The sequence below is a fragment of the Trichosurus vulpecula genome, chromosome 9, assembly GCF_011100635.1.
Source record: "Trichosurus vulpecula isolate mTriVul1 chromosome 9, mTriVul1.pri, whole genome shotgun sequence".
Taxonomy (NCBI): domain Eukaryota; kingdom Metazoa; phylum Chordata; class Mammalia; order Diprotodontia; family Phalangeridae; genus Trichosurus; species Trichosurus vulpecula.
Window position 1 is genome coordinate 112399276 of NC_050581.1, and position 16850 is coordinate 112416125.

Here is a 16850-nt window from a genome sequence, read left to right on the forward strand (position 1 = left end):
GCGGGAGCCTGGCGGAGGCTCGGGAAGAGGACGGAGCCACCGGCGCCGGGCCGGGGAGAGCGCTGGGGCGGGATGCGGCTCTCGCTGCCCTTTGCGAGCTGAAGCGGGAGCGGCCGTCTTGGGGAGGCGCCGGCGGGAAGCAGCAGCCCGAGGAGGAGGAGGAGGACAGCGGCGGGAGCGGAGCTGAGCCTGGTCAAGCCGGAGCTGGACGGGCAGCGGCGGGATGGGCCGAGCCGGGCGCGCGGGGGGCGGGGGGCCGGTCTGCCGGCGGAGGCTGCTGCTGCTCCTGGGGGCCGTGCTGATCCTAGCTGCCCGCCTGGCCGGGGCCGCGCCGGGTAGGTGCAGAACGCGACCCTCCTCCCTGCACAGCCGGGGTGGGGGTGGGGGTGGGGAGGCACGGGCCTCGGCCCCCTAGTCGTGCTGGGCCCCTCTAGACCCCCGGAGCCGAGACGGAGAGAAAGGGAGCGTTCCCCCCCACCCCAAAACGAGACTGGGGGCTGGGGGGCTCGGGGTGGGGGTGAAGCTCCGGAAACCTCGCACGTGTCCAATTCCCCCACACCCCACCCTCCCGGAGGCTGGGTGAGGGGAGGCTCCCGTAAGGGAAAGGGGTTCACGAGGGTGGTCCGCCCCCCAATCCTTCTGGCCGCTCTTCAGATTGACTGCGCCCCAGCGATGTCACCAATCCCCCCCTCCTCTCTCCTTCCCTCCCGGTTAGTGACATTTGTCACCCTAACGCCGGGCTGGGAGGGGGCGCGAGGTGAGACGGGGCGGAGCCACGGCAGAGACGGGGCTAAGCCGAGGGGTGGGCCCTGGAGCGCGGCCAGCTGCAGGTGGCCGGGGCGCGCGGGCTGAGGACCGGGGGAGGGGGCTGGAGGCTGACGGCCGGAGGTGGGCTCTAGCCCGCTGGGGCGCCGCCCTAACGCCCTCGCTCTTTTCCTCCTCTTCCCGCTGTCCCACCGCAGCCTCGGAGCCCAGCCCCGCGGGCGATGCCCCGCCGGCCGTCGGGGAGCGGGGAGGGCCAGAGACCCAAGAGAGCCGCCGAGAGCGGGCGCTCCGGGCCAACGACACGCGCCAGGAGGGAGGCGCAGGGGAGGACGAGGCAGCGGCCGTATCTGAGGGGCGTGCGGGACGGGGCGAAGATGAGGCTGGCCCGTGCTGGGACTGCCCCCCGGGGACCACTGTGAGGGTCGGAGCCCTGTCCGAAGAGGCCCTGCTGGAGGCTTCCGCAGCAGTGACCGGGGCAGCCTGGCCTGAGGCCATGACTCTGGAGCTGGCCCCTGAGAACCGAGAGGAGGCTGGCAGTGGAGACCCCCAGGCCAGTCGGGCCACCCTCCCCGGCCTTGAGGAGGTGCTCAGACACACAGAAGTACCACCCTCCGGGGAAAGTTGGGGTCCAGCTTCAGAGCCCGTGGGGGCAAAGGGGCCTCCTTCTCCTACCCTAGGGGGTCACCCCAGCCTTACCCTGCCAGGCTCTGGCCCCAAGCTTCCTGATATAGCCCACAAGGAAAACCCCTTGGAGTTGTGGCTGAGCCTGGGCAGTAGCCTTCCTGACCCTCATGTGCCAGCTACTGCCTCTCCCCCTTTTGGTACTCCAGAGCCTCAGCCTTCCTCAGAGATCATCGACATTGACTACTATGATGGCTTAGACTCTGAGAGCCGGGGTGCTGATTTGGATAGCTTCCCAGGATCACCTGACACTTCCCATCAACACATTCACCCAGGTGAAGATGCACCATCCTGGAGTCTGACTGACATGTATGATGACTTCACCCCCTTTGATGAGTCTGACTTCTACCCCACCACCTCCTTTTATGAGTTGGAAGAAGAAGAGGAGGATGAAGAGGACGAAGCAGCTGTTCAGGACCTAGAAGATGAAAATGACCAACCACTACCTGGCCTGACACCTAGCACAGGTCCAGGCATTTCCCAGCCCACCAGTCGTTGGCATGCAGTACCTCCACAGCAGACTTTGGGAGTGAACCCAGACAACAGCATCACCTTCAGGCCTCGTCCAGGAGAAGTAGGCAAAGAACTGGCACCAAGTGAGAACGGCACAGTGTGCCGAAGTGGCTTTGTTAGGCACAATGGCTCCTGCCGGTCGGTGTGTGATCTCTTCCCAAGCTATTGCCACAATGGAGGCCAGTGCTACCTGGTGGAGAATTTAGGGGCCTTTTGCAGGTAAGGGTGAAGCAGAGGGATGAACACAGTCCAAAAAAATCAATTTTGGAGAATATTTTTATAACCTCTTTCTAGGAAAGGTGCAGTCTTCAAGAGACTGTAGATAGAACTTTCTCAAACAGCCTAGATTCCCAAAGGTTAGAACCTTAACCAATCCACAACAGTGCCTATTGCAGGATTTATGCTTAGAGTTTCTACCCTATGACTTTATCACTTGAAAAAAGATTCACCAAGAGTAAAATTTACACTCTTCCCCATTTCTTCTGATTAGAAAATGGGTCCTGCTATCCAGATTTTTTAGAAGCAGCTTTCCTAGTCAGATCTGCACACTGCAGATGGAAATGATGGATTTCCTCTCAGGACAAAGAAAGGATTTTGGATGAGATCCTTGAAGGGCTGAGAAATCTATGAAGGACAATTCCAGCTTCAGGAGCTAAAAGAGGATTGGCTCTCAAGACAGGAATGAAGGACACAGGGCACGTTGGAATAGAGGAGGATGTTGGCCCTTCCATTTTTAGTTTAATTCTTAGTATCAAAGGAGCAAAACTAATCTTTAATGTAAGCACTGAGGGGTGGGGGGACAGATCCCCCCTTTTTGAAAAAAGGATACATTTCTGATTGAAAGCCTCCCATCCCCCAAATCCCTGGTTGAAGAATGCTGAGAGCTCAGTTGTACCAACCCTCTTCCCCTCTTTCTCCTCTCTGGCTCCTTGTCTTTTCTAGGGATCACTCTTGGCTAGAGATTGTCAAGTAACACTTGACCACACACCACTGTTGGTTTAATGACCTATTGACACTGTCCCTTTGTCAAACCTACCATTTCCTCTCCTTCTGACCACTGTGGGCTATATGATAAGCATTAGGCTTGTTACAGTCTGAGATATGGAATTGTCTTTCTCTGTGGTAATATATAAGGCAGGACTGTGGACAGGAAAGGCTAATCTTTGGAGAAAGTTCAGAGAGGAAGATCTCTTTGGTAATGGGCTTGATAGACCTTCAAATGGGCAAAATTAGCAAGTTGAGACATCAGTTTCTTTTTTTGGAGTCTCCTAGTCCCTTGACATGTCCAACGTTGCCAAAAATGTGACCTAGCCCATTAGCTTCATGCTCAAAACTCTACCTTTTTCTTCTACCCTAGATCCTGCCTACTTTGATACCCAGTCCATACTATAAAGGAACTGAGAAATTTGATAGCTTTGAAAACATTATTGTAGAACATCTAGAATAGATAGGCTGCTAACCAATCCCTTGTCAGAACTTAGTGATTATCTGTTCACTGCCTGTCTTGGGTATTGTCTTGATGTTTGAACTGATAATGGGGAACTTAGCTTTAAAAGGAAGGGGTGCAGGCAAGGATGAGGAGGACTAGAAAAGTTTATCTTCAGCTTTCACAGAACCCAAAGGGGATATATAACTTGTGGTTGGATGGGTGGGAAGAGTATTGGGTGCACAATGTCTTCATCTTGGGTAACTCAACTTCAGATTTTATTCTTGATGTTTCTTTCATTTCACTCTTGAGGGGGAAATGAAGCAGTCAAACCACTTAAATCCTAAATAGAAAGATAATCTATGGGAATTAGTGTAAAGTTTCTGACTTTTGTTGATCTGCGACTAACACTTATGTTCATTTCTGAAAATGGTTTGCATCATCTGGGACTGCAAGGAGTCATTCGGAGGGTGTCCTATAGGTTGTATATCTTGATCCTCTGGTAGCTCCACAAGGAGCCATTCAAAGGCTGTCAAAGGGGAAAACGGAGTCTCAACTAATGATTTTCTAACAAGAAACTATGGCTACTCTCAATGCCATCACCTGATTGGTGTTCCAGGCTTATGTTTCTAGAACCTTAGTTTGAGGGGAAGGAACCACAGAAGAAATACTAGGCTGTGCACCATGGCAGTCTATGATGTAATATCCTCAGCACCTAATCAAGGGAATCTGAGTCTCCATCCTTAGAGAGTGTAGGAAAAATAAAAATATGAAGTTAAGATCCTTTGTTACTTCTTGGAGATTGTCAAGGCTCTTAGAGCCTTCTTAAAGTCATAGACCATCCCCAAATGGGAATGTAAGATGCTGACCTACTGAGCTTTGGATCTACTCACACAAACTCCAGCAGTAGACATGTGCTAGTCTCAGGCAAAGCCTCCCACAATCTCATCTCAGGTTGCCTTTTCCCATCTTTCATCCAAGTTCTACTCACATGTTCCTCTATTAAAGAATCCTATTCTGGCAGCATATATCCATCAGCATTGACTAGAAATCTCTTGTGCATTCCAGGCACATATGAGTGAACCCCCAGTTGCTGTCTGAAGCAGTTTCTGTCTCTCTTGCCTTCTTTTTTCTGGTACATAATCAGAGCATTGAGGGTTAATTTCTCTGAAACAGAAGAATAAGGACCCTCTGGTGGGAGTGATCTGAGTTCTGTAGGGTCTTCAAAACAGTGAAAGTCCTCTGATGTCTTTGATAGTACAATTAGGAAGGAAATCCCTTGGGTTCCAAGCAATACCCTGGAGACTGGGAGTAGCAAATTCCTTCTTACAAAATCCCCTTGCTAGGGCCCCATTCCCTTGTCATTCAGTGGGGTTCATGTCCTCCTTCCATCGCCTTTTCCCATCTCCTTCTATATCTTTCCCCTTTGAAGCAGTCTGGTTCCCATGGAAACAGCAATGTCATTGGAAGAACTGGAGCCTGGAAATGTCCTCAAGGGCAAGAGAAAGTCACCCGACAGAGGGCCTAGGACAGTGCTTAGAAAGCTAACTATAAAAGATTTTGTGTAATAGTTCAGATAGCAATAGGAAGAGGACTTGAAGGGTCATGTTCTGGGAGCCAAGGCAGTGGGGTGGGGCTACCTCTTTCTCTGTGTATTTATCCTTCTGTCTTTTTATTCCTCCATGTATATTAGCATCTAGCAAGTCGCGTGTACTGGGTGTAGCTATGAAGTAAAAAGCTATGAAGTGGTTCTACAAGTCAGACACAAAAATCTGTGTCATTTCTTTAAAGCCAATTTCATCATCTTGCCTCTTTTTCTGCCCCTTTTCATCTGGGGTTCTCTGCATCAGGGATAGTTTCCAGAAAAATTCCTGTGACTGCCTTTCTCAAGATTCAGGTTGATGTAATGGGAAAAGCATTGGACTAGGAATCAAAAGCCCTGCAACTCAGTAGGCATATGAGCATGGGCAAGTCACTTAATTTGTCCCTCACAGCCTTGGTTTTCTGCTTTGGAAAATGGAAATAAAACTATCTACCTAATCTTCTTTGCAGTTATGATTCCCAGATGATACAATTTAGGCGAAAGAACTTCATAGATTATATAAAGTGCTATATAAATAAGTAAGGTTTTGTATTATTAGACCTCTAAGCCATGGCTCTGAACTTTTTTGTGTTGTGTTTTGTGTTGTGGACCCCTTTGGCAGTCTTATGAAGCCTATGGACCCTTCTCAGGTCATGTTTTTAAATATATTGAAGGACCTGCTAAGTGTCAGTTAGAGGTTAGTGAAAATAAAGATGCCATTTTTTTCCTGATCCAAGTTCCCAGACCCTCTGCTTAGGCAGGGATAGGACAGTGCCAGTTTTGGAAAAGCCATTGGAATTTAGGGGGTTGGTTTATGGCACGAGTCCAGGGATGCTTAACCAGGCCAGGACCTATGTGACTCAATCCTGTGCCGTCCCTACTGCTCCTTCCCACAGGTGTAACACACAGGACTACATCTGGCACAAGGGCATGCGATGCGAGTCGATCATCACTGATTTCCAGGTGATGTGCGTGGCTGTGGGAACAGCTGCCCTGGTGTTGCTTCTGCTCTTCATGATGACTGTTTTCTTCGCCAAGAAACTCTATCTGCTTAAGACAGAAAACAGCAAACTGCGCAAGACCAAGTGAGTCCTTCTTCCATCTCTACCTCCATAATGGTGTTCACTCTGTCCCTCAGCAAATACCCCACATCCACGTCAAATAAATGTGGTATAGTGGAAATTGTTTTGGACTTGGAGCCAGGAGAGCTGGGTTTGAATCTTGCCTCATATTCCTAGTGGTGCTTCTGCCCAAGAGTAAATCACCTCACCTCTGCTGGCCTCAGTTTCCAAAGCTTTAAAATGGGGACAATAATATTTGTCATGCCTATTCTTGTGAGGAGAACTTTTGTAAACCGCAAGGTACTGTGTAAGCATGGGATGATGTGACTTGTTCTCCTAGAAAGTTCCCTTCCACACATGGTTTTTGAGTTACTCAAGTATGTAGAGAGTTAACTGCCTATAGGGCAGGGGTGGGGAACCTGTGACCTGGAAGCCACATATGGCCCTCTAGGTCCTCAAGTGCATCCCTATGATTGAATCCAAACTTCCCAGAACAATCTTTAATTTAACAAATCCTTAACAAAAGGATTTGTTCTGTGAAGTTTGGATTCAGTCAAAAGGGCCACACTTGAGGACCTAGAAGGCCACATGAGGCCTTGAAGCCACAGGTTCCCCACCCCTGGCCTAGGATCTTGTATGACAGTTCAGACAGGAACAGGAAGACATTTTTAGGGGTCCTGTTCTGGGGGTGCATGCATTCTCAAACCCTGTTACAATCTAGCACTTTGCTCCAAAACTCTCCAGAGCAATCAGTTTTTGCTATGAATCCCCTAGGTATCGGTCTCTTGGGAGGGCGGGGTGTGTTTATGTCATAGATTGTCTGCAGTGCCTGTTTGTCTGCATATGGACTGTCCAGGTACTGCAGCAGTGGCATATTCCCTGGTGGGAATGATGCCGCTTCTTGCCAGCAACACCCTTCCTTTGGCCTGAAGTGAGATAGCTGAGGCAAAATATCAGTCACAGGTTTCAGATTAAGGTCTGGCAACCCCTGATCCCCAGTGTGGGTGCCAGAAATTACAGACCAGTTGCTATAGCTGTCCTTCTCCCTTCTCCTTCCCCATTCATTCCTTCGGACACTAAGAGCCGCTGCCAGCTGCATATGCTTTCTGAGTGTAAGGCAGCGCAGGGGAGCCTGAGATCAGAACCATCTTCTCTGGAGCCAGGATTCTGAACAGGCCAAAAGGAAAGAGGTCAACACCTCAACACATCCCCTTTAAAGGCCTGTCAACAATCTGGATATCTATTGTGCCTAGCCTTAGATGCTTGTCTGTATTTTTGCATGTTTCCCTTTGTGTGTGAACCCTACTATACACTCACACGTTTGACTGCTTGCAGATTTTCACTGCAAAAAAAAAAATAAATTTTGAGGGAAGCTAGAATGAGCTTAGATTTACCCGAGCTTCCACATCTTAGGCTGAAATTTGTCCTGACACTGCCTGCCACCCCATTCAATTCAGCCTGTAACCCCGTCCTGTGCCCTTACTTGACCTGGGATCCCCAAGAAATGTGACTGAAGGACTTTTCCCTCAGCCCACCCTGGGGAAAGGACAAAACGCCATCTGCTAGGTCATCCTTTGCAAAGTGCAGCTGCTGGCAGCTCTGTGTAGTTCTGAAGCTGGCCAAAGGAGGGCTGGAGGGGCCCCTTTATTATGCCTGTGCACTGAGGCAAGGCCCTTCTCTGTATTTGTGATCACTCTGGAAAGACACAGGCCTGTTTCCCCGGCTGCTCAGTCGACCATTCTCCCCTCCCCCACCAAATACACACCACTGGGGATGGGAGAGTAGTGATGTCCTATTCCCAAGCTGCTGTTTAGTGGGAATAGAGAGGAGGAGAGAATTCTAAGGGATGTCCTCACTGACCATTTGGAGGCATCAGAAGTAGGATGGTAGCCTTAAAAGGGGACAATAGAGAAAATGAAGAGACAGACTCTTAGAAAAGGTTCCTTTTAAGAACCATCAACCAGCGGAATGTGGAATAGAGAAAGGACAGAGGGCACCAAAGCCAAGAAAGTGTCTTAGTTTTTGTCTTTGCTCTGGGTACTTTCTCCAGCCGTGTTCAACACACACACAGAGCAGATTCTCTCTGTACCCTAACTTTGCTGGTGTCTCCTTCTGTGGCATGACCTTCTTTTTATCTAGGTCCTTCCTCCAGCTCTACTAATGCACTGTGTGTATGGTGGACTTAGGGATATTATTTAGGAGGTCTAGAAGTGGCCCATGATGTTGAATGGATGTCGTGTCAGACAGATCTTTGGTGCTGGTGACATTCACTTACATTCTTTCTCTTTAATTCTGTCCTGGTCAGCAGATTCCGGACACCATCTGAACTCCACAATGATAACTTCTCCCTCTCCACCATTGCCGAGGGATCTCACCCAAATGTAAGGAAACTTTGCAACACTCCCCGTACCTCCTCCCCCCATGCCCGTGCCTTGGCTTACTATGATAACGTTATCTGTCAGGTAACTCGTCTTCTTCTCATTCCCTCTTCTGCATGCACCAGCCCCTCACCTATGCTCTTGGGCTACTTCAGAGTGTTATTTAGAGGCACCTTTCAGAACCACGGAGAGCAGCTTGGAAGGTGGGGATGGGGTGGGTGGGGCAGCTAGGAATACCAGGATACTAAAGGCAGGAGCGAAGAGACATGGTTGCTCCTTACACCTGAAAGACAGCAGAACTGGAGTACCAGATACAAAGTTCTTAGTCAAAAGGATTCCATCTTTGTTGATTCAGTTTCATTTGGGGCTTGCAGAAAATCCACTTATTTCCTTTTTGCTTTTCATGTCAATCATCTGAAAGAGAGATTTTGCTTTAAATGCCGCGGAGGAGTCTGATCAGTGAAGTAGTAAGTAGTCTGGCTAACACTTCCAGGAATGTGAGAAATAGAGCATCCAACTTTTTGGTATGGTTTGAGAATCAGGTTTGGCTGGCATGCTTGTACACAACTGGTGAGGGTCCAATGTCATTGAAAGATACTTGAACACCAAAGAGAAAAACCACAACAAGCCAAAAAAAAAAAAAGATACCAGTCTGGTAACAGGGCCATGGTGATGAACTGAGGGAAAATCAGCCAAATACTACTTGTATGGTGGTGATTTGTAAATTATCAGTTGAGGCCCAGAAGAAGCATTTAGGACCTTCTGTAGACTGTTCAATGAACATGGTTCAATCTAATAAACTTTCCTTAAGCGTCCACTATGCGTAGAGCACTATGCTGAGAATTGACAGGGGTGCAGATAGAACATTTACATTAACCTTCATCCCAGTTTCCCTAGAACCTACAGTGTAAGAGAGATCAAGACTTGCTCAATGTGCTGCAGAAGCCAGGAAAGTGATAGGCATCATCAGGATGGAAAGAAAGAGAAAGAAAGAAAGAGAGAGAGAGAGAGAGACAGAGAGAGAGAGAGACAGAGAGAGAGAGAGAGAGAGAGACAGAGAGAGAGAGAGACAGAGAGAGAGAGAGAGACAGAGAGAGAGAGAGACAGAGAGAGAGAGACGGAGGGAGGGAGGGAAGGAGGAAGGGGGAACAGAAGGAAGAAAGGAAGAAAGAAAGGAAGGAAGGAGGGGAAGGAGGGAGGGAGAGATGGAAAAGAAGAAAGAAAAGAAGGAAGGAATGAAAGAAAGGAAGGAAGGGAAAGGAAGAAAAAGAAGGAAGGAAAGAAGGAAGGAAGAGAAAGGCAGGAAGGAAAGAGGAAAAAGAAAGATAGGAAGAAAGAAAGAAAGAAAAAGAGAAAGAAAGAAAGAAGAAAGGATGGAAGGAAGGAAGAAAGGAAGGAAGGGAGGGAGGGAAAAGAAGAAAGAAAAGAAGGAAGGAAAGAAAGGAAGGAAGGGAAAAGAAGAAAGAAAAGAAGGAAGGAAGAGAAAGGCAGGAAGGAAAGAGGAAAAAGAAAGATAGGAAGGAAGAAAGAAAGAAAAAGAGAAAGAAAGAAAGAAGAAAGGATGGAAGGAAGAAAAAAGAACAAGAGGAAGGAAGGGAGAGAGAAAGAAAGAAAAGAGAAAGGGAGAGCAAGAGGAAGGAAGGAAGGAAAGAAGGAAGGAAGAGAGAAAAAGAGAAAGGAAGAAAAGAAGGAAAGAAGGAAGACAGGAAAGAAAGGGAGGAAGGAAGGAAATAGTATCTTGCCCCTTTTCCATATGAGAACAAACCTTAAAAAAATAGAACTTTTCAGATGAAAAAGATAGAAAAAGAAGAGAGGAAATATGATTAAGGTATATAGAATGATGAAGAACCTAAATCAAATTACAAAATATTGGAGCCAGACAGGATTTTCCTTAGAGGTTCTCTAAAACGATCCCCTCACTTCACAAATAAGGAAACTGAGGGAAAGTGGTTTCCCTAAGGAAGTAATAAGACATACACTGACATCACCCTTGGGCCTCGAAGAGATAAGAATCAGAGGATTTTTGAATTGGAAGGAACTTAAACGTTCATCTTGTCCAACCCATACCTGAAAGGAATCCTCCCTAAAATATACTCAGCAGACCCACCTAGCCTCTACTTGAAGACCTCCAAGAAGGAGCTCATTACTTCTTGAAACAGCCCATTCCATTTTTAGACAGCTCCATTTGTTACCCAGTTTTCCCTGAGATCAAACCCAAATTTGCACTTTTACACCTTTTACTCAGCTCTTGCTTCTGTCCCCTGGGGCCAAACGGAACTAATCGGATCCCTCCTTCACATGGCGACTCTTCAGATGTTTTAAAATAGCTATCACATCTCTGCTGAGTCTTCTCTTTCCCCCAGTAAACATCCCCAATCCTTCTGTGACACAGACCCAAGGCCCTTCACTGTCCTGATTGCCCTTCTCTGTATACTCACCAGCTTATCAATGTCCTTCCCAACCTCTGATTCCCTGAAATGAACAAAATACTCTATATGAGATCTGACAAGGGCAGAGTGTGGCGGAGCTATTGCCTCCTCATTCCTGGAAGTTATGCCTCTAGTAACACAGCACAAGATCAGATTAGGTTTTCTGGCTGCCATGTCATGGTGTTGACTCGTATTGCATCTGCAGTCCACTAGGATCCACAGATCTTTATCAGATTTTGGATCATGTGGTATTCCACAAATAAAAAGAAGTATTTACTTATATTTCAGATACTAAACATCAGAAACTTGTTGCTAACAATGTCCATAGGTTAAGAAAGGGTTTAGATAAATTTATAGGTGATAACTCTGTACCAGATCATTAAAGTAAACCTAGCATATTTGGGGACATCTCTAACCTTTGAGTTTGCTATAGGCCTCTCCAAACTATCCCTTTGTGGCATGGTTAGACAGATGGTCCTAGCCTAGCTGGACTATGATCCTAGACTAGAATGACAGTTGTTGTGATTGGAAGACGAATTTTTCACAATTATTATTTGTATGCTGACAAAGAGAGCATATGGGGGATCTTTTGAACATTTCTGAATCGTGCATTTCCAGTTAAATATTTATACCCTAGGTGAGACCACCTTTTGCTTATTGGAGAAAGAAAAGGTAATTTCTTACCTGTTGAAGGTTTTATAATATATGAGCTATCATTGCGGGGCAAAAGTTTCATGTTTCCCTCTGACATTATGTGATCCTACTTTGTGAAAAGAGATCTGAAAAAGCAAATTACTTTATACTAAATTCATAACACACTCAGCTTTGCAAAGAAAAACCCTTGGGAGGGAAAAGTTTCCAACACAGAACCCCCAGATCCTTACTGCGGAGGGTTGGTTACTTTCATTCTCACTCCTCTTCCCACCAGCTTTCATCATCAGAACCCCATGGAAATTCTGACTTTCTTCTTGGTGCTTTAGACTGGGTGTTGTGAAACACTTCCTTAATTGAAGATTAAGGTTGTTTACCAATTAGTAATGATCTTCAGGTAATCATTTCTGACCCTGTCTCAAAAGTTTTGTTTTTGTTCTTGACTTACCTCTGTGTCTGAACTAGTAATCTAGGCATACAAAATCCTTACAAAATCATACCCCCCCCCAAAAAAAAGACATACAAAAGACTGATTATTCTACAGATTCCCTAGAACTGAAAGGGACCTAAGAGGGGACCATCTAGCTTAAGCCTTTCATTTAGTAGATGAAGATATGGAGGCCCTCTGAGGTTGGGTGATTTGTTCAACACAGTACAAATAAGTAGTGGATCTGGGATTAAAACTCAGATCTTCTAGTCCAGTGTTCTTCCCAATTCACTTGTAATCAACAGGTGTTTATTAAGCACCTACTATGTGTAAACCATCACATTAGACTCTTGGACTACACAGTCAAACTTTGGGGTCCAGTGCATTACTTAATGGGTCAGTTTCCTTTCCAGGTACATTGTCCTTTACAAGGCACACTCTGAAACAGCTTCTGACAAAAAATCTGCTGCTTTGAAGACTAATGTGGGGGGAGGTGGGAAGGGCATATTGCTAGCCTACATGCAAATAACACTTCCCCTCCCCGTCCTCTGTTACTCACCTCACCTTGTGCTAACACTCACATTGGCCCTGTTGGACCAATGCGAGGTAACCGTAGCTGGTGGGCCATCGTATGTAAGTCTGTGTGTAAGTCTCTTGTGTAGCTAAGCAGCAAACCTGGAAGGGATTATCAGGAGAAGAGGGAAGGGTCCATTGTTCAGCAGCAACCTTCCTCCCCCAACCTGCTGAGGTTTGTGGGTTATCCGAGTGGAATGGTAAGTATTTGGGAAAATGGCTGCCATAAGAGTGATAGCAGTTCTCCTGTGTATACGACACAAATGAAGGCCACCCATCATCTATGTGTAGTCCTTCTGAATGCCATGCATCATCCTGGCCTCAGAACTACAAAGGAAGAAGTTGTAGACGGAGCCCAGGACCTTCAAATGTGGGAGGAATTTTACAAGACATTCAATACCCTGATTCCTCAAACTTAGAAAAATCTGTCCCTTAGCTACCTCCAATTTTACTTCACTCTGTTTCTTTGTGTTTTTTTTTACTTGCCAGACATCATTTTTCCCATGTGCCTGACAAAATGCTGGCTTCTAGAAGCAAATGAATGAATGGTGCAACACTTAGAGTTGTGGGTCTGGATCAGAAAAGATCCCAAGATACAGTCCAGTCCCAATAATCTCTAAGCTACGGGGTGCTCATATGGTTGGAATAGGTCTTGGGCACATACAGCAAGGGGAAAATTACTTAATCCCTTTTTTCCCCCAAATATGGGGTCTTTACTCTTGCTGTAAAACAGAGCAGCCCATTGGGATGTGGCTGTAAAGATTCCTGTTATTTGACTATTCAACCAATTAGTCTTTTGGGATCACCTCCTGGGGAAAGGTTTAGGTTGAATGTTCTATATATAGACTCCCATGATGCAGGACCCTCCAAGCAATCAACATTTATTTATTAAGCACCTACTATATTCCCTGCACTTTGCTAGGCACTGGGGATATAAGTGCAAAGAATGAAATAATCCCCACTTAGAAGGTGCTTAGGACATTCTAATGACTCATGTGAGGTTAACATAGTACTGATATGAAACAACTTCTCCTGTTGCTATTTGGACAGAAATGTTGAGTGGCAGCTTAGTAACTGTTCATTTCTTAAAATGTACTTCCCCTTCCACTTGGCCCAAATTTAGGACACTTCTTTGATCTGAGTTCCCACAAAGCTCAAAGGGGCTAAGTTTAGCTTGGCTCCTATGCCGTGGCTTCATCAATCTAAATTTCTTTATATTACGACAATATACCTGTGGCTTTAGTATGTCCCAAAGAATGGAAGGAGGCATCAAAGTAAACCCCTGGAAGGCAGAAAAAAAGAGTACCTTGCTGTGAGGCCACCAAAGACCAAAGTACTTTTGCTGTGGCTTGAAACCAGTTTTACTAAAGACTTAAAATAAGGATTGTGTACTAGTTCAGTCTTCTGTGCATACTTCCCCCAATGACCCTGGAAAAGAAAGTTTCCAAAACTCTCTATGAAAAAGCAAATGAAAATGTCCCAGCTGTTCTGTACCTCCATCAGCTGTCTTGTTCATTAATATCTGAAGTCCATTTCTTCATCACTGCACTGGATGCAAGGGAGCACGTTCCTCACATGTCTGAAGAGTCTGTTAAATCTGTTCACTTCTGTTTAGCTATATTTGTCCCCAGACTAAATAATCCTACTCCACTTAGTGCCTATTTTTCCACCCTTCAATTGTTTTCCTGGGACTTTCTACATCTCTCAAACCTGAGGGTCCCCAGACTAGATATTACACTCAGGTGTGGGTCTGGCTCATGTTGTGTAGCAGGCAAGTTATTCTTATATGTTGTTCTTGTATTTAGACATCTCAATAGCTGGCATAGCACGGCAGTTTTGGAAGATTTGTCCTTAATGCTCTTCTAGTAGTGAGGGCCTACTGCATGAAAGGTGAAACCAAGTCACAGGGTCAAGGAGTGAGCTGGCCAAGTTGAAACCTGAATCAGCGGGCCCAAATAAAATGCTAGAAACACATATTGGATCAATGTCAGCAACTCATCTCAGAATAGGTGATATTATAAGATATTCAGAAAAATGATACTAAATTTAACCTGATTCCTGTCTGTATGGAACCCAACAACCCAAAGACATTAAATCCAATGGTTTCTTGCTTTACAGTGGTGATAGGGAAACACACTTGGTCAACACCTGGAATGTGACAGGAGGGAAACCCCATAACACCCATGTTCTCAGCTTTCTGACCAACTGAAGACTTCCCAAATTTCACTCCACCACAGAATGCAGTGGAGTGTAGATAGAATACAGCAGTTCTCCAAAACTTATGACACGAGTGCATTCTTATCTCCTTAACAACTAGTGTTGGTGTAGATGCTTGGGTTGAGAAAGCATTTAGAGTTAAAATGCTTATTAAAGAAATAACTCAAAGTGGGCGGGGTCGATAACTTCAGGTAGTTGCTATCTGCTACCATATGCTCAGGTGGTCATCACTGGAGTTTATAATGCTTTTGAGAACCATCCTGGCCATTTAGAAAAATAATCACAATTTAGTGAATTTGGTTGTCTCCAAAAATGGTCCTGAAGTGGGTAAAGACAGGTGAGAGAGGGAATTATGAAAGAAGGAGAAAGGATGAACACACCTGAACCTTTAGTCATATAGAATGTAATATATGAATAAAAGAATATTGAAAGCACATAAATTATGTTAAAAGACATGTATGAGAAGTTATCTGGTATAGGTGTAGGGGGCCCTCAGGGATATCATCGCCACAAAGACAATTGTCCTATTTTGAAGGCTGTAACATGTGTGGTAGGAATGTAGTACCCACCTAGAATGAGGGGGGAATAGGAACTAGCACAGATTACTGGGTACTGTGCAGGCAATGGAAATCACTCCTGTGAAGTCCCTTCAGCAAGGAAGCCATTTTAGTCACATCTCTTAATGGGTCCAGGTCTCATAATAAAGACCAATAGGTGATAAGGGAGGTTACATTTCTGTTCTCTGGTTAAAAAAGGGATTTCTTTGTTGTACAGATTAGTTGCCCACAAAGTTACCCAGCACCTCATTGGGACTAGCAAGTAGAAAATATCCCCTGTGTTTGCTGAGGTGTCCCCCCAGAAGTAGAACAGTATATGAGAAAATCCTAGCAACAGTAAAGTCATCATGAGGTAGGCAGACCTGAATAAACTCATCACTGTGAAAGGTCTTTGGCTTGCCTGAAGACAAGTGGACAGACCTTTGTGTATCCAAGACTCTTTATGACTGTGCTTCCAATGATGATGAACTCTCTGACAGTTACCACTAAATTTAAGCCATTTGGAAACCAGTTAGCTGGAAGGTTGCAGCATGAGCTAACCTAAGATTTGCGGTTCCCTGTCCCAGAAGAACCAGTTGTATGATTGGCCGTTCCTTTCCAATCTAATTTTAATCTGATCCCAACAAAATTATAGGATTCCTAAAGGTAACTCATGAATAACTTCTGCCAATCTTAGTGATCTCTCTATTTTCCCTTTCTCAGATCTGCTATCACAGATCTGAGGTTGGAAATTTATTGTCTGATTTTTCTCTCTCATTCTTTCTCCTCTCCCCCCTCCCAAATTTTTCATTTTCCAGGATGACTCCAACATATCCCATAAAATGCAGGATGTTCTGAAGTCCTGCCTAAAAGAGGAGGAGTCATTTAACATTCAGAATTCCATGTCACCCAAACATGAGAATAACAAAAGTGACCAAGATGACTCGGAAGTGAACTGTCTCCAGAATAATTTAACATGAAGCAAAGGAATAGGAAGAGGAGAAGGAGAAGAGGAGGGAAAGAAAATTGACCTATTGTACAGCTCCATTTCTTGTAACCATTTGTTAAACTTTTCCTTTTTCTGATTTCATGGCATGCTTTGATGTATTTTGTACAGAAGCGGGGAAAAGCCCCACAAAATATGTGAAGAGCCTAAGCTGAATTGCGTGCATCTGGGTGTTTGATCTGTGCTGTCTGTATATTGCTTGGGTTAGTTCTGCTGCTGTGATTTCTAAACCTTTGCTGTTATTCAACTGACTTTTTTTGTACTTTGATCCACCTTTTTTTGAAATACAAGTAAAAGCAAAAAAAGAAAGTTCTTGAAATAAAACATTTTTTAAAAGTTGCCCGGCTCTGTGGGGGCTGTTGTTTTTCTTCCCTGCCCATTTGTTCTTCTTGGTTCAAAGTGAAGACATCACTAGTGAGGATCTGCCATCAGCATTCAGTCAGCACTGTCCACTCCTCCTCCCTACCCCCACCCCAGCCTTCTAATTCCACATGTTTTAAATGATTTCTGCATTCTCACTCTGGGATGGGGAAATGGATTCCTAGAAAGTAGACTAGTATCATTATCCCAGAATGCATCCTTCACTCTTTTACAGACCAGAGTGA

At 45.6% G+C, this 16850-nt stretch overlaps 1 protein-coding gene across 1 annotated transcript; it reads left to right on the forward strand.

Moving 5' to 3' along the window:
- The first annotated feature begins 856 nt into the window (after positions 1 to 856).
- Positions 857 to 16584, forward strand: CSPG5 (chondroitin sulfate proteoglycan 5). The gene is made up of 4 exons (XM_036738599.1): positions 857 to 2178; positions 5864 to 6052; positions 8334 to 8409; positions 16058 to 16584. The coding sequence occupies exons 1-4, from the start codon at positions 1259 to 1261 to the stop codon at positions 16217 to 16219; spliced, it is 1347 nt and encodes a 448-aa protein (XP_036594494.1). The 5' UTR covers positions 857 to 1258; the 3' UTR covers positions 16220 to 16584.
- Positions 16585 to 16850: the final 266 nt, after the last annotated feature.

Bases quoted from the DNA above. Each gene is read 5' to 3' on its own strand.
- CSPG5 (XM_036738599.1), top strand. From the start codon at position 1,259: ATGACTCTGGAGCTGGCCCCTGAGAACCGAGAGGAGGCTGGCAGTGGA. The intron at 6,053-8,333 runs GTGAGTCCTTCT...TGTCCTGGTCAG, and splicing joins AGCAAACTGCGCAAGACCAA to CAGATTCCGGACACCATCTG. The intron at 8,410-16,057 runs GTAAGGAAACTT...TTCATTTTCCAG, and splicing joins CCGAGGGATCTCACCCAAAT to GATGACTCCAACATATCCCA.